The following is a 26024-nucleotide window of genomic DNA, read 5'->3' on the forward strand; positions in this document are numbered from 1 at the left end:
AAGAGATCTCAACCTTTAAACTCATTTATCCTCATTTTTAATTTCAATTTCTCTAATTTTTATATTCTCTCTCCTACTAAATCAATGACTTGAATTGCTCCTGACTCTCATCTAACTTGAGATAATCCTTTTCCATTATAACTATTAACTATTTGCATTTCTCAATAACAACTCGGATTCCTGTAAAATTATGGTAATTTGAATATTTTTTTTTGTCATTTTTTATGTTTCATGTAGTTTTTTAGTTACTGGATCACTGGTTCAAGCCGACTTAATTTTTACACAATTTTGTTATAGATACCAAGTTATGCAACCGAAACATCCGATTTTATGCGGTTCAACCAATGAACCCTTGACTCCATGACCTTGTCGGATCGATGACATGTTCGATTTTTAAAACTATGGTTATGTGTATAGTAATATTGAAAGATAATCGTAAAAGACTAAATTTTTTTTTGGTTGATAAAACAAAAAAATTAAAGTAAGTAAGATACTCGTAACAATATATACACCACCAATTTTATTTTTTTAACAATTGCATATGTTCCCAGAAAAGTATAATTGGAGTAACGTTGTCATTTAATGCATATTTATTTTATTAAGTTATAAAGGATATAAATGAATTTTAGATAAAACAACAAGGGTAAATATAGTATAAAAATGATAAGTTATAAGTTCAAACACTATTTGAAATAGTATCGGAAAATTAAATTATAAGCTCGTGAAATAAGTTATAAACTCGTTTCTTGACCTTGCCAAATAGACCCTAGTTGAGACTAGATTCATGAATGTTAATAACTTTTTGTCTCGTTTTCTTTATTGTCATATAAATAATATAATCTCATTTTACATCAACATTCATAAGAATCAAATCTACTGAAATGTGTTTTTCATTAGAATCACTTCTTTACGAGGAAAGAGAACAATGCATCTTTTTCTGGAATGAATAATGTAAAAAATCAGCTGCAAAATAAGCAGTATACACTGGTCAGTCTAGCACTCAATATACAAGGAAGCACTTCTTGTTATTTAGAAGTGCTTTGGTATATGCAATAATACAATTTATAATCTACATATAAACAATACAAAATCTTGCTGTCCACAGAAAGACGACTCAACTTCGTTTATCTAACACTGATGAGTGCCTTTGAACACCAATAAATTATGTATGAATTTATCAAATTCGCCTTTATAGAAAATTGATGTGATAACCCAATGATAAAGAATGTGAAACTTGTGCTGAAGAGATCTTGCAACTGACACTGTATCACGAAACAATGGTCTTAAATACACGCGCTATTAACATTGTGCGATGTTCTTCCTCTTTCTTGAAGAGCAAGGAATACACTTTCTGTTATCTTTATGCTCCCACTTTGATGGCTGTATCAATTGCATCAATAGTGTTATTTTGCTGTCCCCAAAGCTGTGCATATCTTCCTGCATTTGCTAAGAGCACTTCATGTGGTCCATGCTCAACCACCTTTCCATTTTCCAAAACAATGATCTGAATATTGCCAAACAAAAAAATATATCTTTTGATACAAGTCATGCAATGGCATAAGGGACATCTGAACTAAGTAGAACATTTTATCATAAATATATTGTTATGTGATGAATTTTTATGATGGTGTCTTGCCTTACAGTGAAGATGGGTCCAACATATAGATTACTAATCGAAACAAAACCAGTAATATGTGTTCTGGAATAATTTATGCAACTTTACTAAAATACGTAGTAAAAATATCATAAATTTTGTAAATAAACAGCTAAACACTGGTATAGAGTCAACAAAATTGAGAACTGTTAAAGGATGTTAATCTAGATAGAGAGAGCTTACCTCATCACACTGCATTGCAGTGGTGAGCCTGTGAGCAATGAAAATGGAAGTTCGATTCGTTGATACTGACTTCAATGCACTTAAAATCTCTGCTTCTGTTGTGCTGTCAAGAGCACTTGTGGCTTCATCACACAACCTACGAGCAAGACACGGCAGTTAAAAGAAAATGGACTAATGAAACAAGCGAGTGTATGGATATCAACTTCAAAAAATGACTCCTCTATCAAAATGGTAACACACACTTCTAATCTAAAATAGGAAAGCGCGACACAAAAATGTGCCCCAGAATATATATGATCAGAATACTTACAGTATTGCAGGTGATTTTAAGAATGCTCGAGCAAGGGAAACACGTTGTTTCTCACCACCACTTAACTGTTAAAAAAAGCATAGTCCGTGAAAATTTGAGAGATTGTCGTCATAAAATTTTATTTACAGTATTACATTAGGGAGGAGGGGACCCAGAGGTTTGTGTTCCTTTCTTTCCCCACAAACATGTTGATAAGGACTTGGGTGTCAAGGAGTGGCAACGTCCCACACCGAATAGTATGGAATACTCGGTGGAGAATTTATGTGGTTTGGTCCTTACCCATTGATAGCTAAATTTTAAGAGAGGATTCTCCAAGTGTTTGTCCATATCAAGTTACAACTGTTCAAACTACAATCATCACACCAATGGCATGCCAATAAAATTGCATATATGGTATCATCAAAGCACGATAAATAGTGGTATCATCACCTTTAGCCCTCGTTCTCCCACAACAGTGGAGTATTTTTCAGGAAAACTCGTGATAGTGTCATGGATTGCTGCTTTCCGGGCGGCTTCATAGACCTGTAAGCATAAAATAATTAATAAGCTAAGAACATGTTGGAACCTAACAAAGGAAATTTGTAAAGTGAAGAAGCAAACAAATGTATAGCAGTACAAAAGGTACCTCCTCTTCTGTTGCTGAAAGCCGGCCATAGTGAATGTTATGAAATATCGTATCATTGAAAAGTACCTACACATAATCACTCAGGTTTCACAATTTGCAAGACCTAGCAAGGGCAGAAATATGTTATTCAAGAAATAGATGCTTTGTTTACTTACAGTATCTTGTGGAACAACACCAATAGACTTCCGTAAACTCTCAAGGGATACATCCCGAATATCTTGATCATCTATCTTTATCTATAGAGTGCAAGTTGCAAATGAGAATTTGAGAGAAGCAAAGAGCACCTTAAATATAAAAGGCAACTACCAATCTTTAAACTAGTCATTCAGCAAAGTCAATTACATGTATCAAACCACGGCGTTGGACTCTAGTATTAGCCATAATGATTTAAGACACTCTACTTGCAAAAAAAATTACTGATGCACACATCTATAGAGCCATATAGTACAGATGTATAAAATCTAATGACCATCGATCCAAATAGGACAGTAAACATCAAATGTCATATATAGCATGGCAATATAGCTTAAGCTTAATAAAGTATATCATTTCTTACACTTCCAGAATGGGGATCAAAAAATCTGAATAGCATTCTGAGAAGGGTTGATTTTCCTGTCAATCATGTATGAATATGAAATGTCAGAAATAAGCACAATAGTAGCATAGACTATTCACAAGCCAGAAAATAAAACAGAAAACCATATCCAAATTTGAATACCGATACATTTCATGTTTTAGAAGTCAGTATCTTACACAAGATCTGATAAATATTAAACTTCAATGCAAAAGCATAATACATGGATGGATTTTCATCCATGATCTTCCATCAGATATCTAGTCCGTGTCTTAGCAGTCACAATGGCAATATCCATTATTCAACGAAGTTACCAAGAAAAGGTGAAACAATAATGAAAGCCTCAAAAAAATTCTAATGAAAAATAAAGGGAAACAGTGGCGCAACTTTGTTTGTGATTGGGGTGGCTAAAAGGGTAAAAATATAGCCACGGAACAAAAAAAATTCCGACCATAGGCAGCGGAAAAAAGTTTCGAACAACAGCTTTGCAAGTAAGAAATTTCATCATGGTGATGCTTACCACTTCCACTAGTCCCAACAATTGCAACACTTTTACCAGCTGGCACAACTAGTGATATTCCATCTAGTATCTTTCTCTCTGTGAGGTAACTGAAGTATGAATCAATTTATAATCACAAAAATATTAGTCAAAACACAAAGTTATATTTGATCAGCTGTTAGCTTTTTAATATAGCAAATAACATTTTATCAAATACAAATTTCCATGTCTATTAGGAAATGAATTGTTGAAAGTATCAACTTCAACATGTGTAGAACAGTTATATTTGTATTATAAGGCAGCTAGCGAATTTGCGTGTTAATTCAACATGTCTATTTGACCAGTTGCGAAGTAAGAAAACGAGGAAGCACAAGTGAATTTGTGTGTTTGAACTACGTACAGACCTAGCGAATATTATATAGAGTACATAAATATAAATACAAGGATAACAGTTACCTTACCTTAAGTGCCGTAATTACATAAACTCAATTCATAACTATCATATTTAAGTTAATTCTTATTGAAAATATGGAGTTTTTTAGATAAGGAGAGAAGAAAAAACATAAAGATTGCGAATTAAGAATTTGGTTTGATATGACTGTTGAATATTTTAAAACAGTATATTTTTTTATTTTAAGTAGTGTTTACATTGGGACAAGAAGTTGTCTCATAGTTCGTTGGAGTAGCAAAATTATAATAGTATCTCATATCTAGATTCAAACTGTCTCATAACAATCTTAAAATTAAACATGAAACAAAAAATTTGTCCTTTTTCAAGTACCAAATTTTTAAGCAAATCAAACAGATCCTATTTGATGGCCAAAAGTAAACTAAAGGAATGGTGGCATTATTATGGAGTAAAGGGATAATCACAAACCTAAAATGTACATTCTCAAATTGGATTTTTCCCCCATTAAACCTTAGAGGCTTTGCATTTTCTTTATCCTTAATGTCTGCTTTTTCCTGTCACAATATTAGGAATGGCATGCAATATCTCAAAGTGATGCAGGAAATGACAATTACCAGTAAATATGATCACATACACAGCATCTATTCGAATAAATGAAGGCCAAAATTTGAGGAAAATTGTAATCTGACACAGGTCAGACTGCAGTCTATATTAGAAAATATTATATACTCGGTAACAGATCCCGTCATAAAATTGACACCTTTGATAACTGATTCCAGCCTAGGAAACCCCAAATGTCATGGGATCCAAAATCAGCATGTTTCCTTTTCTACCTAGGCTGTCTTTGTACAATTCTAACATAGGTGTGTATCAGAAATAACAGTGAATAATATTCCTTAATTTCTGAGAATTTGCATCATGAACATAGTGATAGAGAAAGTATCTCTATGAAAGTACTCCCGGAAGCTCATTAGAAAGTAGAAATATCATCACTAGTAGAAAGAACTAAACCAACTAATTAATATATTGAACATATAAACTTGGAAGAAAAAGGACCAATTCAGTTAAATAATTCAATGAATGATATTCTGCCTATTGATAAAAAGGGATTTTCAAATAAGAGACATACATGAAAATTCTCCTTAATACACTCATTTTTTAGATTGAATTTGGTTCCCTTGTATAGTACACTCCATCTTCATAAAGTGTTACTCTCACTCAACCAATTTCCTAGGTTTTGCGGCACCTCATTATTTCACATTAGCCTCCATTATGCTTCTGTCCATGCTTTAGATGTCATCCTAGGCGTGAAGGGCGGCTATGTTGAGATCCCACATTAAAGTATATATGACCAAAGTAGTCCTTATAAGGCTTTGGCAATCCTCACATATTTTAGGATGCTTTTGGGGTTAAGTTCCCATTCCAAATTTTGAAATGATATGAAAGCCTACCATAGATCAAACAAATCTATTAGTGGGTAGCTCACGTATGACTGCACTCTAAACGTCCAATCCTAGGTGTGAGACAATGTGTTGTGATCTTCGTTATTCCATTTCCACCGACATTTGTCCCTGCTCCAAATGTGGCCCTACAAATGAGGAGTAGAGTTGAGATCCCACATTGACTAGAGACATAGCAAAAGCAGTTCTTACAAGGCTTTGACAGTCATTACTACATGAGTTTGTTTTTGTGGTTGAATTAGGTCTAACTCAAATTTTAAGAAAGTTGTCTGTCTTCTTTTGTCTGCACTGTTCTCGATCTTTTCTCTTTTGAATCTTCAGCCAAGGTAGTCAATCACTTCGATCCTTGATTTTCTCTGACTACATAGTTTTCGGCCAACTATCCAGTCAACTCCATTCTTGACTTTATGTGTGTACCATGAAGAATTCCTATGATGGAAGCTCAGATACTAGCATTGTGAGAAATCTGGTATTTGTTTCCGACAAACTTGAAGAACTTCGAAAGTCTGCAGTTCCCTATCCCCAAGGCCATAATTATCTCCAAAATGACGAGACCACTCCCTCTAATCCCTTCCTCCTATGAACATATATTACAACCTAGCCCTCTAATCCAAACTAATTATTTCAAAATTCCGATTAACGAAAAAATCGAGTAGCAAATAATTGGGTGGAACTACCTAACGGCTAACACTTACATTTAATAATATATGTATACCATGTTCACACACACAAGTGCATACTCAGGTGAAAGAAAGAAAACTCCATAAGCATACACATTTAGAATTTTAAGAGAAATAACTTTTTAAAGTTTAATGTGGAGGATACCTCAAGTAACTGAAACATGGCTTTCATGTCGATTAGGCTTTGTATAGTTGCACGATAAACACCACCGAGGAAATAGAGTGGAAGAGATAGTTGGAAGAGAAGCCCATTTACCATCACCTGCATATTGAGTTAGATTATAATCCAGGTCATGATTATTAAATATGGACAGAATTTTTGTATTTTACTTTATTGTATATAAACAAAACAACAAATACATTAAATCAAAAAGGAACTAATCACAAAATTCACAAAAATCACCGGAGGATAAGTGATCCTCAATATAATAGCAAAACACATGCATTAAAGAGCTAATAAAAACTTCAACGAAGAAAAGCTATCCTCGACATGGAATTTAATTTGATGAAATTTTACCAAATCACCAACAGTCATTCTGCCATTCATGATCCCATGAGAACACAAAACCATTGCTGTTGAAAGAGCAGTACTAAATATAGCGGTTTGACCAAAGTTCAACAAAGCAAGACTCTGTTCGCTTTTCTGGGCAGCATCCTCATACCCTGCAAAAAAAAAAGGATGAGTTTTCTAAGCTGAAGATTTCTTAAGCTTTATTTAGGTCATACATCAACTCAGTGTGGGGATTTGGTAAGTTTTCTCCAATAACGACACTGCCAAGATTTTTTAAAAGTTGCTAAAGAACTCGATCTCTTTTGACCAAAGAACCAATTACTTACTCTTTAGGTACATGTCATAATGATCAGTTTCGTGAACTTCATTATTGAAATATTTGACCGTCTGTAATACAATAAAAGAAAGAAAAAAAATTAATCCCATAGCGATAACCAAATTGAAGATAAAAACAGCATAAATCAATTAAAGTGTTGGTATTAGTATATGAAATGCTGACCTCATAATTAATAAGTGAATCAATAGCCCTAGTACTAGCGTCATTATCAGCCTTATTCATGGCTTTCCTGAATTTAGTCCTCCACTGAAAAGGCAGAGAATATAAGAGTAAAGAACTTTTCAAAAATCCATTTTCCCTGCCAATGCAGTTGGCTAATTACAAACATACTGAGAACTAAAAATACAAAAAGTCAAATGAAGTACAAAGGTGTCACAATGCCAGTAATGTATCTGACAAGACCAAAAACGAAAACAAAAGAGCACCAAACACATTTTCATGTTTAGATCAGTTCAAGGCATGATACCTGTGTGATAGAAAGTGTAAAACCAATATATGCAGCAACTGACAGGGAAGTAATCCACGCAAAAGGTGCTCCATATTTGTAGGCCAGTATACCTGATACCATAGATATCTGGATCGATATGTGTTAAAACTGTTGAAGTTGATAAAGTAATTTACAAAAATTGTTAATGAAAACATAGACACCAGGAAGTCAAAATTAAGATACAATTCCCGCTAAATATGCTCCGTGATCCTAAATGATCTACACTAGTTGAAAGCATGACTCAACTAAGCAACAAGAAAAGAAAACTGAGGCATACCTCTAATATGGTAGGTACTATGTTGAACAACGTAGAGGAGAGAATAAAATTTATTGCTCCGCTACCACGATCAATTGTTCGACTTAATGCACCAGTTTCTCGACTAAAAAGAAAAAAGCTAGGTGAGAGGCATACACAATGAAACAATAGACAACGCAATGCAGAAAAGAAGCATAAATGGAGGAGAATATTATCTACTGGGCAAAGAAATCTCTCTTCTCTGGTATGCTATCCTTTTTTTTTCAGTATTTCGTTATTTACTTGCATAATCACACCTTTCTTTTCTTAGTTTTCTTGATCATTCATTCACAAACATGTGTATGTAGATATAGAGACAGATTAGCCATTTCTTCATGGCATAAGCCATACCTTAGATGATATCGAAGGTCAAGGTCATGCAAATGTGAAAAGACCTGCAACAGTCAAATACTAACATAAATTGATTACCGTGACATCATACAACCAACTATTCTGTGATTATGAAAAATAGGTGGAAGATACACCAGAACTGTTCATATAATAAAAAATAAATATTGCGTAATGTATTGATACAAACAAATTTACCGAAAATACTTTTACATATCAGATGAATCAAACTCATCAAAGTAGCATACCTTCCTTGAAACTAAACGAATTGTCCGTAGTGCTACCTTAGAAAACAAAGCATTCCGCAGTTCTGCCACAATCAGTTGAATCATTTAAATAGAAGTCAACATAATGAATCTTGAAAAACCAAGGCTCTTCTCAAAAGAAACATAAAAGCATCTACATCAATATTGGAATGCCAATATCTAATGGAGGAGAATCACAACTAGGGTGGCGATGAGCCACGAGCTCATGAGCTATCTGAGGCTTTGCTAGCTACAGTTCCTCAAGTTAGACACATTAACTCATGAGTTGGGTTTCAGATAGGTAGACAAAACAAAAGAAGTATATTAACCATTTCATTTATAAATACCATTGAAAGCAGAAGCTCCAGAACGTGCAATCCCATATCCAATCAACACTGCCATGGGGGTAGCAAAAAGTGCCATCATAGTAGGATTCGAAGCAACAACACTAGCATTGCCCGTGGCAGTATTCAACCAATCAACTCCAAGCTTGAATAAGAAAGGGACCTGAACATTCAAAACCTGAAAGACAAAAATAGAGCACGAACCATCACAAGTGACTTAGCAGCAAATATCCATTACCAACAACAATAGTCAATAATCCACAACAGAATGTTAAATAGTTCACCACAACACAATAAATAAGAGGGCGTCTGGAAGAGCTAATATGTGCTTATCTTATCATGGCATAAGTACTTGTGTAATTGTTCAAAAGAGCTAGAAAAGTAGCTGGTGATATGCACATAAAATGTTTTCAAGTTTTTTAGAGTAAATATACAATTTGGTCCCTGAAATTATATAGGACCGTATCAATTTAGTTTTCCACGTTATCAATTTTCCAAAATGATCGAGGTGAATAATTTAGAATAATCAACTTGTATTTCACAATGATGTTGTGCCAATTTATATACAAGAGAGAATCTCCCAAAAAAGGAAAAATAGAAAATTACTTTGTCAACTATAATAGAGAGTAATCAACACTCCCCCACAAGCTGGAGCATGCATCCAGTTTGTTACATATATAATTACCTGAGGTCCACGTAGAGGTTTGGTGAAGATATCGGCTAACTGATTATTTGAGCTCATTGAAGAGGTTTTAATGATGTCAGAAAGGATCTTCTTTGTGATAAAGTGAAATCAACTTCTATGTCTTAAATCCTCTCTTGAAAAACAGGATTTGTAGAAAGATAAAATGTCGATTCATTATCAAACATAAGTTCCATAGGGCCTAGCTCATAAAATTTCAACTCTTGTAATAAATGATTCAACCATAAAAGTTCACAGGTAGTGTAGGACATAGCACGCTACTTTTCCATGAGATTAAGTTTCCTCCAATCAAAATACAATAACTTGATGTTGATCTTCTGTCATTAACATCATCTTCCCAATCTGCATTTGAATATCCAACAATATTGGTATAGCCTCTGTCGTAATAAACAAGTCATTTCCCAAGTGACCTTTTAATATACGTAAAGATCCGAACCACGTCATTCCAATTACCATCACAAGGTGAGTTTAGAAATAGATTCACAACACTAACAGAATACGAAATATATGGTCTTGTCAAAGTAAGATAATTCTGTTTCCCAACTAACCTCATCTATATGCCTAGGTTAGGAAATAGCTCTTCTTGATTATGTAGAAGCTTCACATTAGGTTCTATAGAAGTATCAACCAACTGGTTTACAATCAAGAATCCTTCTCTTTCAAGATATCAAGAACATGTTTTCTCCGAGAAATAGCAATGTCTTCATGAGACTGAGCAACTTAAATCCCAAGAAAATAACAAAACAGACCGAAATCTTTGGTAAGAAAGAGGTTGAATAAGTGTTGCTTTAGGTACGTCTAAAGAATACAGAATGATTTGCTTCACAACGAATCATGCCAAATTTTTTAATATCCTTGTTGAACTTTCCGAACCAAGCTCGAGGTGATTGTTTTCGACCATACAATGTCTTTTTGTAACTTGCATACGAGACCATACTCCCCTGAGGCAGAAGGTTATGTAGATGATATTGTCCGTAGGACCCACATGCTTTAAGTGGTCTCAGCAAAACATGGGAGGCAAGTCATACGAACAAGCGGTGGGTGGCGGCAAAAACGGGTGGCTAGAGGCTGGCGTGTGGATGACACATGCCAGAAGTCAATACCAACATAATGTCATTATAATCCTTATAAATACCAATAGACGGATGAATTTTACTAATATTTTGCAATTACAGAGATCATTTTAGAATATTGTTAGTATAAAGGACTAGATCGGTACAAGCCTATAATTTCAGAGACCAAATTGGATATTTACTACTTTACTTTTTCATAATCTCCCATAAAAAATATAAAAAATAAAAATCAAATGTTTATACATAGAGCACAAGCATAGTTCCTCTCACTCTCTCTGCAATATGTAATTAATCTTTTCACCAAAGGCCCCTAAGTAAGTACTCTCCTCCTCCGGTCTCAAATACAAGCAAAGAAAATAATAAAATCAAACAAAGTTGACTTTATTTTTGTTTATATTTGAGACCGGAGTAGTAACTTTTAAATGGTCATGGATCTCATCCTAGAAGCTAACTTGGTAGTCAACCACACACACACACTCCCTCCGGTCTCAAATGTAAGAAACTTTTCACTTAAAGTGAAAAGTTTCTTACATTTGAGACCGGAGGGAGTATATATATATAGCAATCACAGATTAGGGACTTGAATACTAATGATATAACTAACCTTAGCTCCAACAAGTAAAAAAGTTGCAGCAACAACCCGAAGCTGAAATTCAAGATTATCTTTCATCCAAAGGTAACTAATAAGGGATTTAAGGATCTTGATATCAGCAATTTGACCACCACCTGGAGGTGATTTAGTGATGGTAGATGCAGTTTTTTGATTCTTGAGACTTCCATCATCAGTTGAAAACGAAGCTCTACTATTTGAGGATGATGATGATGATGATGAATTGGAGAGAAAGCATTTTATAGAGAAAATTGAAATTGGACATGGTTTGAGTTGACGGTTATTGAAACTGATTCTGTTACCGTGACTGTAACGGTAACCGATTCTGGTGGGAATTGAGTGGCCAGTGGTGATACAGGAAGCAGTTAAAAGCGACCGGACACGATTGCCACTGCCGGAAGTGGTGGGAACGGCGTACCTTGAAGCAGCGGCAATCATTTTTCTTCAGGGAATATTGGAGAAAGAGATGCTTTATCTGAGGTTCATTCAAACATTTTGCTGCTACAGAGGAGTTTTACATGTGATTATTTTATCATTATTCAAGTCAAAGCATTCACCCACCCCACACATGACACACATGTATCCATTTCAAACACCACACAAACTTCTCTCTTTCAAAGGCAAACAAGATAACTATTTCCTCTAACTTCATTCAACGTTAACTTCAAAATTATTTGTAAAAAATACCAACCCTTTTTTTTTTTACTTTAAAAAAGTTTAACGCTTTTTCACCACCACTCCACCCAATTTTTAAGATGAGTGTATATTATCCAACTTTATAAAAAAAAAAGTATTATCCACATCATTATTTATTTTTAAAATTATTAACCGTAAAACATTACAATTAAATAATTAACACTACATGAGAAATAAAATTCATGAGGGTAAAGTTTAGGAACTCTTTCAAGAACTTCAATTCAAAGGTTTGTTTTTATGGGATTATTACATGTTATTTTGGAAATGGATTGTAAGTAAGTAATCGATTATGTAGGCTAAATCACATTACACTAAATATGGATCTCGATTACATGATTGTAAATCATTACAATAACTATCAAGGTTTTGCTAGACAGTCAACTAGTAGTGCTCACTTTCTATTCTAACTATAACATCTTTCTCTTAAGCTCTTCATAACACTTTTAATTACATTATTGATGGTATTTCTTTCATTATCACTGAAATGTCTCGAGCTTCTTTGAGTCGAAAATGGGAAAAAATAACAACCAATCTGGATAGATATTTCTAATATCGCTTGAGAATCAAATCTACTGAAATGTGTTTTCAAAAGAATCACTGCTTCAAGAAGAAAGAGAACAGTCTATCTTTTTCTGGAATAAGATTACTGAATCAATCCACTCAAAAAATGTAAAAAATAAGTCAGCTGCAAAATAAGCAGGTACATGGTCAGTCTAGCACTCCATATACAAGTAAGCGCTTCTTGTTATTTAGAAGTGCTTAGAATGTGCAATAATACGATTTATAATCTACATATCATACAAAATTTTGCTGTCTACAGAAAGCCGATCCAACTTCATTTATCTAACACTGATGAGTTCTTTTGAACACTAATAAATTATGTATTAATTTTTCAAATTCACCATTATAGTGAATCGATGACCCTGCTGCACTACGTAACAATAAGGAATGTGATACTCCTGCTGAAGAGATCTTATGACTGACACTGCGCCGCTGAGCTTCAAAATGGACTTAATACATGTACCATTAACATTGTGCAATGCATTTCTTCCCATCTTGAGTCGATAAAGGAAGATGGTTTCTATAATCTTTATGTTCCCAATTTGGTGGCCGAGTCAATTGCATCAATAGTATTATTTTGCTGTCCCCAAAGCTGTGCATATCTTCCTGCATTTGCTAAGAGCACTTCATGTGGTCCATGCTCAACCACCTTTCCATTTTCCAAAACAATGATCTAAATATTGCCAAAAAAAAAAAATATATCTTTTGATATAAGTAATGCAATGGCATAAGGGAATATATATATATATATATATATATATATATATATATATATATATATAACAAGGATGGACAACTGAATTAAGTAGAACATTTTATCATAAATCTATTGTTCTAAGATGAAATTTTTTATGGGGTCTTGCCTTACAGTGAAGATGGGTCCAACATATAGATTACAAATTGAAATAAAATCAGTTCAATAGGTTCTAGAATAATTTGCACAAACTCCTCTCTTCTAAAAATATATAATAAATACCATACATTTTTTAGGTAACAGCTATACATTCTTATATAGTCTACAAAAATCAGAACTGCTAAAGGATGTTAATTTTAGATAGAGAGCTTACCTTATCACACTGCATCGCAGTGGTGAGCCTGTGAGCAATGAATATGGAAGTTCGATTGTTTGATAATGACTTCAATGCACTCAAAATCTCTGCTTCTGTTGTGCTGTCAAGAGCACTTGTAGCTTCATCACACAACCTACGAGCAAGACACAGCAGTAAAAAGAAATTGAACTAATAAGTGTGTGTATGCACGGGTATCAAATTTGTAAAAATGACTACTCCATCACAATGGTAACACAAACACTTGTAATCTGAAAAAAAAGGAAAGCACCGCTCATGTTTAAATAACAATTTCTGTATAACTATAAGACATTCAATGTTATGAAGTAAAAAATAAGAAAATAAATAATGTCCCATAGATGAGAATATTACATTGGATGAGTGGCAAGAGAAGACAAGGATTATAAATTCAATTAGAGACAGAGTTGGGCTAGCCACAAGGCCCACAACCACAGAAAATATGGTAGAGTCTCAACATAGGTGGTTTGGGCATGTGCCGATTTGGCATACAGAAGCACCGGTTAGATAAGATAAAGGATAATCCTATAGTCAGAGGAAGAGGGAAATCAAGAAAAACCGTAGGTCGGCCGATTTAGAGGAAAATGGTCTGTATTTGGAAGCCACATGTGACGTATCTTAATGATATCAATTGATTCATATAGCTGATCCTACACGATGGAAGAAAAAAAAACTTGGTGGCAGTGGTGTTTCAATTGACAAAAATCATATGTTAGATATTTATTAGACAGATAAATAAACCTCCCCAATAAGTTTATCACATTCTGTCCTATTGTCCTGATAAGTATACCCAATAGGACACAAGTGTACCGTCAGAGGCTATGATACCATCTTAAAAACGAAGAAAATAGGAGAAATTTGGCCACCAATCAATACACATCCAATACATTTTGTAATAAGTAAATAGCCTTTTGGATGAAAAAAGTAGTCCAATCATCATTATCAATAGGTAAGAAAGGATTCAGTCTATAAGATGAAAAAGCCAAATATCACATCTGTGATCAGTCCGTAAAGTTCTTTATTGATCTGCCATCATTCAAGTTGCGCAAGACCCAAGTAAATCAAAAAATACACAACAAAAAAATGTGCCCCGGTGTATATATATATATATATATATATATATATATATATATATATATATATATATATATATATATATATATATATATATATATATATATATATATATATATATACGATCAGAATACTTACAGTATTGCAGGTGCTTTTAAGAATGCCCGAGCAAGGGCAACACGTTGCTTCTCACCACCACTTAACTGTAAAAAAAACCAGACTGAGAGTTTGAGAGATTGGCGTCATAAAATTTTATTTACAGTATTATATAAGGGAGGAGGAGACCCAACAGTAATGTGAGGTCTGTGTCCCTTTCTTTCCCCACATGCATGTCAAAAGGGACTTGGGTGTCAAGGGGTGCCCACATTGAGTACTATGGAATACTCGGTGGAGCGTTTCAGTGGCTTGGTTCTTCCCCATTGATAGCTAAATATTAAGGGAGAATACTCCAAGTGCTTGTCCATATCAAGTAAAACTATAGCAAACTATAATCATCACACCAATGACATGACAATAAAATTGCATATTTTAGATCAGTTATCATATATGAAAATAATGTTGGATTTTCTCTTATATACATCATCTTTACTATGGGTGCCACTCTTGAGATTTACAATAACAAAACCATATGTACCCTAAACAAAATATCATAAAAGCTCAACACTGAAAAACATTATCCAAAATAAATAGTGGTTTCATCACCTTTAGCCCTCGCTCTCCCACAACAGTGGAGTATTTCTCAGGAAAACTCATGATAGTGTCATGGATTGCTGCTTTCCGGGCGGCTTCATAGACCTGTAAGCATACAGTAAATAGTCAGCTAAGAACAAGTTGGAACCTAACAAAGGAAATTTGTAAAGTGAAGAAGCAAGCAAAGGTATGGCACAACAAAAGTTACCTCCTCTTCTGCTGCTGAAAGCCGACCATAGTGAATGTTATGGAATATTGTATCATTGAAAAGTACCTGCACATAATCACTCAGGTTTCACAACTTGCAAGGGCAACAATACGTGATTCAAGAGATAGATGCTTTGTTAACTTACAGTATCTTGTGGAACAACACCAATAGACTTTCGTAAACTCTCAAGGGTTACGTCTCGAATATCTTGATCGTCTATCTTTATCTGTAGAAAACAAGTTGTGAATGAGAATGTGAGAGAAGCAAAGTCCACTTCAAATATAAAAGGTAACGACCAAGCTTTAAACTAGTCATTCAGCAGAGTCAATCACATGTAACAAATCATGGTGTTGGACTCTAGTATAAGCAATAATGATATAAGACACTCTACATGCAAAACATAACTCATGTACACCATTAAGAGTCCTACATTGGATGAAATATGGCCTGAAATGTGCTTATAGGGCGGGTAGTCCTCACGCTACAAGCCGGTTTTGTAGGGTTGTATTAGGCCCAACCCAAATTCTAATATGGTATCAGATCCTATCCAAGATATGCTGGGTCACATGCTATCAGGTCACCGATATCGGGTCATTTGGATCAAGCTCCAGATGTCTAGCCCTGGGCTTGAGAGTGGTGGGTAGTCCTCACCCTACAAGCCGGTTTTGTAGGATTGTGTTAGGCCCAACCCAAATTCTAATATACACATCTTTAGAGCCATATAGGACAGATGTATAAAAATCTAGTGTCTATCAATTCAAATAGAACAGAAAACATCAAATGTCATATATAGCATGGAAATATAGCTTTAACCAAATATAGATTAGATTCATTTCTTACACTTCCAGAATGGGGATCAAAAAATCTGAATAGCATTCTGAGAATGGTTGATTTTCCTGTCAATCGTGTATGAATATTAAACATGTCAGAAATAAACACATTATAAGCATAGACAATTCATGAGCCAGATAATATAATAGAAAACCATATCCAAATTTGAATACAGATACATTTCATGTTTTAGAAGTCAGTATAACACAAGATCTGATTGATATTATCAATACAAAGGGGTGATTCATGGATGGGTTTTCAACCATGATCTTCCATCAGATACCTAAAGCATGTCTTAGAGACCACAATAGCAATGTCCATTATTCAACAAAGTAACCAAAAAAAGGTGAGATGATAATAGAAGCCGCTGATGAATTTCCAGTGAAAAATAGAGGGAAGCAGTGGCGCAACTTTGTTTGTGATTGGGGTGGTTAATGCCTTGAAGAAAAACATTTGTGATATAGTGCTAACTGCTAAAAGGTTGAAAATCTATCCATGGAACAATTTTTCTTTCGGACCATAGGCAGCATAAAGAAGTTTCTAACAACAGCTTTGCAAGTAAGACAATTTAAGAAAATAAATAATTTCATCATGGTGAAGCTTACCACTTCCACTAGTCCCAACAATTGCAACACTTTTACCAGCTGGCACATGTAGCGATATTCCATCTAGTATCTTTCTTTCTGTGAGGTAACTGAAGTATGAATCAATATATAATCACAAAAATATTAGTCAAAACACGAAAGTTACATTTAATCAGTGTGTTGGCTTTTTAATATAGCAATTATATTTGTATTATAAGGCAGCTAGGGATGGGTTTGATTTTATCAATCGAGAAATAAGAAAACGGGGAAGCACGAGAGAATTTTTTGGACTACACAGCAGAGAATATTATATATAGAGTATATAAACATCAACACAAGGATTACAGCTACCCTAAGTACAGTAGTTACATAAAGTCAATTCATAACTAACATATTTATGTTAATTCTAATTGAAATTATGGGATTTTAGATAAAAAGAGATTTTGAATTAAGAATTTTGTTTGATATGACTGTTGAATAAAAAAGTGTTTAATTTTATCTTTTAAGTGGTGTTAACATTGGGACAAGCAGTTGTCTCATAGTTTCTTGGAGAAACAAAATTTAAGAATCCTGAACAGTCCCATAACTATTTTAAAATAATTTTATTTCTAGATTTGAAATGTCCCATAACCATTTTAAAAATTAAACATGAAACAAAAAAAAAATCACATTTTAAGTAACATATTTTTATGCATATCAAACAGATCGTATGTGTTAGCCAAAAGTCAATTAAAGGAATGGTAGCATTATTATGGAGTAAAGGGACGATCACGCACCTAAAATGTACATTCTGAAATTGGATCTTTCCCCCATTGAATCTTAGAGGCTGTGCATTTTCTTTATCCTTAATGTCTGCTTTTTCCTGTAATAATATTAGGAATGACATGCAATTTCTCAAAGTGATGCAGGAAAAGAAAATTACCAGTAAATATGGCCATATACACAGCATCTATATTAAAACAATTCATGAGGAAAATCGTAATCTGACACTGATTAGATTGCAGTCTATATTAGGAAATATTATATATATTCTGTAACAGACCCCTCAATAAAATTGACACCTTTGATAATGGATTCTGGCCTAGGAAACCGTAAGTGTCATGGGATCCAAAATCAGTGTGTTTCCTTTTCTATCTCGGATGACTTTGTAAGATTCTAACCTAGGTGTGATTCAGAAGTAACAGTGAATAAGCTTATTAAAAAAAACAGTGAATAATATTCTTTAATTTCTTAGAATTTGCATCATGAACATAGAAACAGAGATTGTATCTCTTATCCATGTACACCCAGAAGCTCACCAGAATTTAGAAATTTCATCACTAATAGGAAGAACTAAACCGATTAATTACTATTAAACATATAAACGCGGAAGAAGAAAGAAATCTTCCCTGTTTTGATTTTCCCCTCAAACCTCTATCTGTTTTGATACTTTTCTCGTCTGTTTGGCTATTATTTCCTCCTCCTTATTTTGAGATTTATTCCCTATGTTTAGATATTATTTATTCCCCTCTCTCTGTTCTGACTTTTTCGTGTTATGATATGTTTTCCACTCAGACCCCTATCTGATTTTCTCCCTTCTGTTTCCTTTAATTTTGTTGTTATTTAAATGAATGTTTTGATGAATACTTGTGATTTTTTTATTACTTTTTAAAAAAAACTTGCTATCCGGTCCGAGGACTGACTAATCCAGAGACCAAACCCATCGTCCACTAGCGGGGGGACCAATTAAAGTCAGAAATTGGCATCGGTAGGATTGGAACCTAAGACCTTGAGAGGAGCACACTCCAAGGTCCCAAGCCTGCCCCACAAGACCAACCCATGTGGGTTGTGATTTTTTATTACTAATATACTTCATGAGTTATTTGTTTAATTTTACACTAACTATGTGATCATAATATTATTCGTGTAATTTGTCTAAAAAATACCAAATAGCGGCCATCCCGCAATACCCTATCCTACTTCAGGACCGGTCGCATCACGCAGCTATCTGGGATTGACTACCTAGTGTTCAGCTTACTACCAAGTGACTCCATTGTTGTCTTTATTATGTAGGTATGCCCCATGAAGAACTCCTAGGATGGAAGCTCAGATACCAGCACTAGAAGAAAACTGGTATTTTATTACAAAGAATAGGGAAAATCTACTTAAATACAACAACAAACTTGCAGAACATCGAGTCTGCAGTTCCCTATGATGATGAGATCACTCCCTCTAATCCCTTCCTCCTATGAATATATGTTACAGCCTATCCCTCTAACTAACCCAATCTAATTATTTCCAATTAACTAACAAATAGAGTAGTAGCAACTAATTGAGTGGAACTACCTAACACATACACGTAGTAATATATGTATATCAACATAAGTGCATACTCAGATGAAAGAAAGAAACTCCATAATCAAAAATACACATTTAGGATTTAAGGAGAAGATAATTTTTTAAAGTTTAATGGGGAAGATACCTCAAGTAATTGGAACATGGATTTCATGTCAATTAGACTTTGTATAGTTTCACGATAAACACTACCAAGGAAATTGAGTGGAAGAGATAGTTGGAAGAGAAGCCCATTTACCATCACCTGCACATTGAGCTACATTATTATCCAGGTCATGATTATTAAATATGGACAGAATATTTATATTTTGCTTTATTGTATATAAACAAAACAACAAATACATTAAGTTGTCAAAGAGACACTAATTACAATTAGACGGGAGGAAGTGATCCTAAATATAAAAGCAAAATACATGCATTAAAGAACTAATAAAAACTTCAATGAAGAAAAGCTACCCTCGACATAGAATTTAATTTGATGAAAATTTACCAAATCACCAACGGTCATTGTGCCATCCATGATCCCATGAGAACACAGAACCATTGCTGTTGAAAGAGCGGCACTAAATATAGCATTTTGACCAAAGTTCAACAAAGCAAGACTGTGTTGGGTTTTCAGAGCAGCATCCTCATACCCTGAACAATGAGATCACAAGTCACAGCAGCACAAGCAAATAAATCATATATCAGAACTAAGAAAGCATTCAAAAAGAAATGAAAGAAGCTGCTACGATCGTTGTTGTTTTGTAAAATAAATAACAAACCAAATTGTACAAAATCTACAGACACCATTATGTAGCTATTATTCCTTGACCGAAACATATTTCTGATCCTTCTTAGGCTTTGGGTCTAATTCAACAACAAAAAATCGGCATGTAAGGTGAAAATTGTCTTAGCTTTATAATCTCTATTTAGGCTGTACCTCTGGCCAATGTAGGACTTGAATTTTTCCCAATATACCACTTCACGCCCAAGGCTATTGGGCTTGGTGCGTGAATAATACAGGCGGCCCATCATTCCATCAATAACGAATCTAAAATAGGCTCTCAAACCATCTAAAATTTTAGGTTTAATAAACCCCACAAAACCGTCTTGTAAGGTGAAGAAAGATTGCCTAAGCTTAATAAGCTCTATTTAGGTCATGCATCAAGTCAAAGTGGGGATTGGGTTTTTTCAATTATGACGCTACCAAGCTTTTTAAAAAGTTGTTGAAAAACTCTATTTTCCCAAAGACCGATTACTTACTCTTTAGGTACTTGTCATAATGATCAGTTTCATGACCTTCATTATTGAAGTATTTGACTGTCTGTAAAACAAGAAAAGAATGAAAAAAAAAAAAAATCAATCCCATAGTGAAAATCAAATTGAAGATAAAATTAAGCAGCATAAATAAATATAAATATTGGTGTTGGTGAATGAAATGCTGACCTCGTAATTAATAAGTGAATCAATAACCCTGGTAGTAGCGTCATTATCAGCCTTATTCATGGCTTTCCTGAATTTAGTCCTCCACTGAAAAGACAGGAAACATAAAATTAAAGAACTTTTCAAAAATCCATTTGTGCTACCATATTTAGATTGGTTCAAAGCATAATACCTGTGTGATAGAAAGTGTAAAAGCAACATAAGCAGCAACTGACAAGGATGTAATCCACGCAAAAGGTGCTCCAAATTTGTAGGCCAGTATACCTGATACCATAGATATCTGGACGGATATGAGTTAAATCTGTTGAAGTTGTTCAAAAAGAAAGAAGCAAGAGTTGGGATGATAAAATAATTTAGTAAAATTGTTAATGAAAACATAGACACCAGGAAGTCAAAGGTGAAGATACAATTCCCACTAAATATCTTCCGTGATCCTAAATGATCTACACAAGGGAAAAACATGAGTCACCTAAGAAACAAGAAAAAAACTGAGTCATACCTCTATTATGGTGGGTAGTACATTGAACACCATAGCGGAGAGAATGAAATTTATTGCACGGCTACCACGATCAATTATTCGACTTAATGCACCAGTTTCTCGACTGAAAGAGAGAAAAAAAACTAGGTGAGAGGCAAACACGGTGAAACAATAGACAACACACCCACAAGCAGAAGAAAAGCATAAATAGAGGTGAATATTAACCACTGAGCAGAGAAGCCTTTCTTCTCTGATATGTTATCCTTCTTTTCAGTATTTCATTATTTGCTCTTTAACTGTTAGCAGTTACTTGAGTAATCAAACTTTGGTTTTCTGAATTTTCTCAATCATTCATTCACTCATGCGCATATGTAAAGATCGAGACAGATTAGCCATTTCTGCATGGAAGAAGCCATACCTTAGATGATATTGGAGGTCAAGGTCATGCAAATGTGAAAAGACCTGCAATAGTTGGATACTAACATTAATCGAATACCATGACATCATACAACCAACGATTCTGTGATACACCAGAACTTTTTTTTTTTACGGAATACGCCACAATTGTTTAATCAAATAAAAAACTGTAATATATTTATTCAAACAAATTTACAGAAAATAATTTTACTTATCAGATGAACCAAATTCAGGAAAGTAGCATACCTTTCTTGAAACTAAACGAATTGTTCGCAGAGCTACCTTAGAAAACAAAGCAGTCCGCAGTTCTGCCACAATTAGTAGTATCATTTAAATAGAAGTCAACATAATGAATCTTGAAAATCAAGGCTCTTCACAAAGAAACATGGATAAAAGTAACTACATCAATATTGTAATGCCAATATCCAATGGAGGAGAATCACAGCTACCACATTAGCTCATGAGTTATCTGAGGCTTTGCCTGCTACAGCTCTATAAGTTAAGCTCATTAGTTCATGAGTTTGATTTCAGCAATAGATTTTGGCTCATTTAGCTTTCATCTGTTTGCAAATGTGAGTGAGCACGCGTGCACGCGTGTGGTGATAATAGGACAATATTTGTGAGAGTGAGCAAAGTGAATTTTGACCATTAGATCTAACCATGAATGGTCACGACTGAGTAGCCATGTAGTCATTAAATATAATTATTTGTCTTAAAAAATCATGAATAATTGGTTAAATGAGCAAAAACTTATTCCTCTTGTTCTCTTATACAAGTAGTCCTCTCACTAGATACATCCCATGTACGTGTGTGTGTGTACGTGTGTGTGTGGACGGTCAAAATTAACATTAACTCCTATAATCTCTATTCTCTACCTAAAAGATATTGATGTCACTTGAAATCTTTCACTATAGTAGCATACTATGTGCCAATTTGGATAAAAAAATTCACAAGCACTTGTGGAAAAGAAATACTAAAAGAATCTTACAAAAACCATGAGTTATTTAAGCAATAATTTCTTGTATAAATTGAAATTAGTTTCTTCATCTTAACTTTGTGCATAAGCTCTCATTTGTTTTCTCCATAACCACCTACAAATTTATAAGGGCTTTTAAGTAAAAACTTGTAAACTTATTTTAATTGAGAGGTTCTCGTAGTCATAAGCTAGAAGCTATTCCAAACTACATCGTAATATATTTTTGTAGTAATACTAACTAATAATAGGATGCTACAGTTAGCAAATCAAAGATGGGAACTAATAAGGGAAGCTTAGGTAACTATCAGATGGGAACTTGTTATTTAAGCTCATGGGCTCAGTCATTGAAGGTTCATCTGACAAAGATTTAATTAGTTTTCTGAGAGTTCGGCATCTTTAAAGATGTTTCTTTGCCTACAATGTGTTTAAAGATGTTTCTTTGCCTACAATTTGTGTCACCGATATTATGAGCATGTCTGCTTCAAGGGTGTTGCGGTTGTCGTGGCACTACTTCACTCCTGTTTCCATCTTTTCCTTTGCTTGGATTTCATAATTCATTTCAGCTCTTATATATGTATACTTTATCCTTGCTTGCACTACTGGTTGAGTAACTTGTCTTTCTCAATATTTCTCAAAATATATTTTGTTTTTCTGAAAAATTGCAAAATTTAAATCTTTAACATGAATATAGATCCAAATCCAAGGAGTATAGAATGTCACTTCAATAAGTATTTTCATTGGCTTAGGCATTAAAACTTTGAATTATAATGACTTCAAAGTCAATCCCGATACGTAAATCCAGCTTCAATAAGTAGACCAAAAAAAAGAAGTATATCAATCATTTCATTTATAAATACCATTGAAAGCAGAAGCTCCCGAACGAGCAATCCCATATCCAATTAACACTGCTGCGGGGGTAGCAAAAAGTGTCATCACAGTAGGACTTGAAGCAACAGCGCCAGCATTGCTCGTGGCAGTATTCAACCAATCAACAGCAAGCTTGAATAAGAAAGGGACCTGAACATTCACAACCTGAAAGGTGAAAATAGATAATGAACCATCAGAAGTGTAAGTGACTTAGCAGCAACGATCAATTGCCAACGACAAGGGCCACTAAACAGCATAGTGTTGTCAGTCATGGGTAGCAGAAAACAGCGGATTGTTAGAATTCAACTACACAATAGGGCTATAGCACCACATTTCAAAATAGCGTATTAAGGAAGAATAGTGGTTTGTCAATTCCGCTAAGCTATAGCGGTATAGCGCCGCTATTTAACAACACTGAATCAACATCAGAAAGTTATGACATTTCAAAAAAAAAAAAAAAATCAGTGAATTAAATAGTTAACCACAACCAATAAATAAAGAGGGCGTCTAGAAGAGCTAATTTGGGCTTAACTTGTTATGGCATTAGTACTTGTCTAATTGTTCAAGACAGCTTATGATATTGCCATAAGATGTTTTCAATTTATTTAGAGTAAATACCCAATTTGGTCCCTGAAATTGTAGTACTGTATCAATTTAGTCCTCCCATTATCAATTTTCCAAATTGCTGCCTAAAATAGTATAATGTTACTCAGGTCTGCCCCTTTGTTTGGATATGTTATCAAATACTACATCCCTAACATTACTCACTTAGTTTGAAATGCATCTCTAACATTACAATTAGTCCCTAGAAATACAAATAGATGGACGAATTTGACTAACATTTTGTAATATCGGGGATCTTTTAGAATATTGTTAATATGAACTAAGTTGGTTCAGTCCTAAAATTTTGGATTCCAAATTGGGTATTTACACGTTCATTTATTTATTTTCATAATCTCCCATGACAATTTATTTTATACAGGGCATATGCACAATTTCTCTCATTCTCTTTACAATTGTAAAAATAATAACATAACATCTACATAAGCACTTATACAATGAGTGTTTCTCTCATTCTCTCTACAATTGTAAAATTAACTTTTACATAAGCACTTATACAATAAGCATTTTATATAATAAACGCTTAATTAAGCTATTTATCGAAGTCCACTAAGTTAGTAACGAAATTACAAACCTTAGCTCCAACAAGTAAACACAATGCAGCAACTACCCGAAACCGAAATTCGGGATTATCTTTCATCCAAAGGTAACCAGCAAGCGACTTTAGGATCCTTATGTCAGCAATCTGTCCACCACCGGGAGGTGATTTAGCCACATTAGAATCAGTTTTTTGATTCTTCTGACTTCCTTCATCAGTTTTAGCTGAAGTTGAAAACAACGCTCTTCCATCTACCTTCAAACTCTGTTCCACAAAATTTCCCAATCACAATCAAAATCAAAACCTATGAAGCACCGACAAAGACACGACACTGACACATGGACACCTGTACTAATTTAAGAAAATAACACAATAAATGAAAGTAATCGCATGTGTCAGTGTCGTATCAATGTGGACACGCCTTCTATAAAAAAAATGTCGTGCTACAGAGTTTAAAACCTATGAAGTATATTGACACAAACACAAACACCTGACATGACACTGCACATGGACACCAGTAGTTATGTAAGAAAATGTCATAATTATTGAATAGTGTCGGACACGTCTTTGATCAGTGTTGAGTTTTGATCTAATAAACAAAAAATCAAAATGAACGGAAATAAAAAAGATTGAGTTAGGCATTTGAACAAACAGGTAGTGGAATGAATGGAAGTGTTACTCTGTTATGTGGTGATGATGAAGATGATGATGATGGATCGGAGAGAAAGCCTTTGATAGAGAAGAGTAAGCTTGGAGAAGTTCTGGTGTTGAGGTTACTGTAACTGTGACTGTAACTGATTCCGTTAGTGTAACCGTAACGGAAAGCGTTTGAAGTGGGAATTGAGTAACCGGTGGTGCCGGAAGCGGTTAAGAGTGAGCGGACACGGTTGCCGCGGCCGGGTGTGTACCTGGCGCGCCTCGTAGCAGCGGCGAGCATTGTTTACAGTTGAAATTTTTTTCTCTCTTCTGTATCGATTGAGAGAGAGAGTTGTTGAGCGGGTAATAAAATGAAATGAATCAGTGTTATTGGCCCCTTTCCCCTTTCTCTGGGTGAAGTTCATTCATTTTCATTTTGCACTCGAGTTTTAAAGTATGCTTATTTTAGAATTTTTTTTTATTTGCAATTAAGGGAAGTAAAGTCAATGTTCTATTCATTCCTCCCTCAATTCGACAATAAGACACGTTATTACGGTCACGTTTTCACACTTCAATCAAATCGCATTCTGAAAATGACCCAACGATTTTAGTAATAACCCCCTTCAAAACAACCATTAGGTCTAAGTTGTAAAATA

At 34.3% G+C, this 26024-nt stretch overlaps 2 protein-coding genes across 4 annotated transcripts; both read right to left on the reverse strand.

The window, feature by feature from the left end:
• Nucleotides 1–947: 947 nt before the first annotated feature.
• LOC146923569 (ABC transporter B family member 25, mitochondrial-like) lies at nucleotides 948–11850 on the reverse strand. 3 transcript variants are annotated; one of them, XM_085708726.1, is made up of 21 exons: nucleotides 11342–11850; nucleotides 10213–10732; nucleotides 9647–10006; nucleotides 8965–9139; nucleotides 8621–8682; nucleotides 8376–8419; nucleotides 8007–8109; nucleotides 7709–7816; nucleotides 7405–7488; nucleotides 7232–7292; nucleotides 6912–7057; nucleotides 6540–6656; nucleotides 4723–4808; nucleotides 3867–3955; nucleotides 3329–3384; nucleotides 2928–3008; nucleotides 2773–2838; nucleotides 2577–2669; nucleotides 2148–2212; nucleotides 1838–1973; nucleotides 948–1504 (listed from the first exon to the last, which is right to left on the reverse strand). In XM_085708726.1, exons 3-21 carry the CDS (start codon nucleotides 9701–9703, stop codon nucleotides 1361–1363), a joined length of 1773 nt encoding a protein of 590 aa, XP_085564852.1. In that variant the 5' UTR covers nucleotides 9704–10006; nucleotides 10213–10732; nucleotides 11342–11850; the 3' UTR covers nucleotides 948–1360. The 3 variants fall into 3 exon arrangements, 2 of the variants coding, with proteins under 2 accessions (XP_085564852.1, XP_085564851.1); XR_015009788.1 differs by lacking the exons at nucleotides 9647–10006; nucleotides 10213–10732 and having other exon boundaries at nucleotides 2282–2669; XM_085708725.1 differs by lacking the exons at nucleotides 9647–10006; nucleotides 10213–10732.
• Nucleotides 11851–12670: 820 nt separating this feature from the next.
• Nucleotides 12671–25791, reverse strand: LOC146923570 (ABC transporter B family member 25, mitochondrial-like). Its single transcript, XM_085708724.1, has 20 exons — nucleotides 25412–25791; nucleotides 24769–24996; nucleotides 23564–23738; nucleotides 21977–22038; nucleotides 21732–21775; nucleotides 21335–21437; nucleotides 21008–21115; nucleotides 20839–20922; nucleotides 20656–20716; nucleotides 19901–20046; nucleotides 19538–19654; nucleotides 17853–17938; nucleotides 17098–17186; nucleotides 16502–16557; nucleotides 15807–15887; nucleotides 15662–15727; nucleotides 15466–15558; nucleotides 14902–14966; nucleotides 13672–13807; nucleotides 12671–13277 (listed from the first exon to the last, which is right to left on the reverse strand). The coding sequence occupies exons 1-20, from the start codon at nucleotides 25667–25669 to the stop codon at nucleotides 13134–13136; spliced, it is 2202 nt and encodes a 733-aa protein (XP_085564850.1). The 5' UTR covers nucleotides 25670–25791; the 3' UTR covers nucleotides 12671–13133.
• Nucleotides 25792–26024: the final 233 nt, after the last annotated feature.

Source organism: Medicago sativa, chromosome 5 (genome assembly GCF_051527215.1).
Source record: "Medicago sativa cultivar Bolivia chromosome 5, Bolivia_mono, whole genome shotgun sequence".
Lineage (NCBI taxonomy): Eukaryota > Viridiplantae > Streptophyta > Magnoliopsida > Fabales > Fabaceae > Medicago > Medicago sativa.

Coding starts and splice junctions, on each gene's coding strand:
- LOC146923569 (XM_085708725.1), bottom strand. CDS start 11,785: ATGATTGCCGCTGCTTCAAGGTACGCCGTTCCCACCACTTCCGGCAGT. Junction 4,809..6,539: donor CCATGTTTCAGTTACTTGAG/GTATCCTCCACA, acceptor ATATTGTGACAG/GAAAAAGCAGACATTAAGGA. Junction 2,670..2,772: donor TTTCAGCAACAGAAGAGGAG/GTACCTTTTGTA, acceptor TTATGCTTACAG/GTCTATGAAGCCGCCCGGAA.
- LOC146923570 (XM_085708724.1), bottom strand. CDS start 25,669: ATGCTCGCCGCTGCTACGAGGCGCGCCAGGTACACACCCGGCCGCGGC. Junction 22,039..23,563: donor GGGAGCTTCTGCTTTCAATG/GTATTTATAAAT, acceptor TAATTGTGGCAG/AACTGCGGACTGCTTTGTTT. Junction 17,939..19,537: donor CCATGTTCCAATTACTTGAG/GTATCTTCCCCA, acceptor ATATTATTACAG/GAAAAAGCAGACATTAAGGA.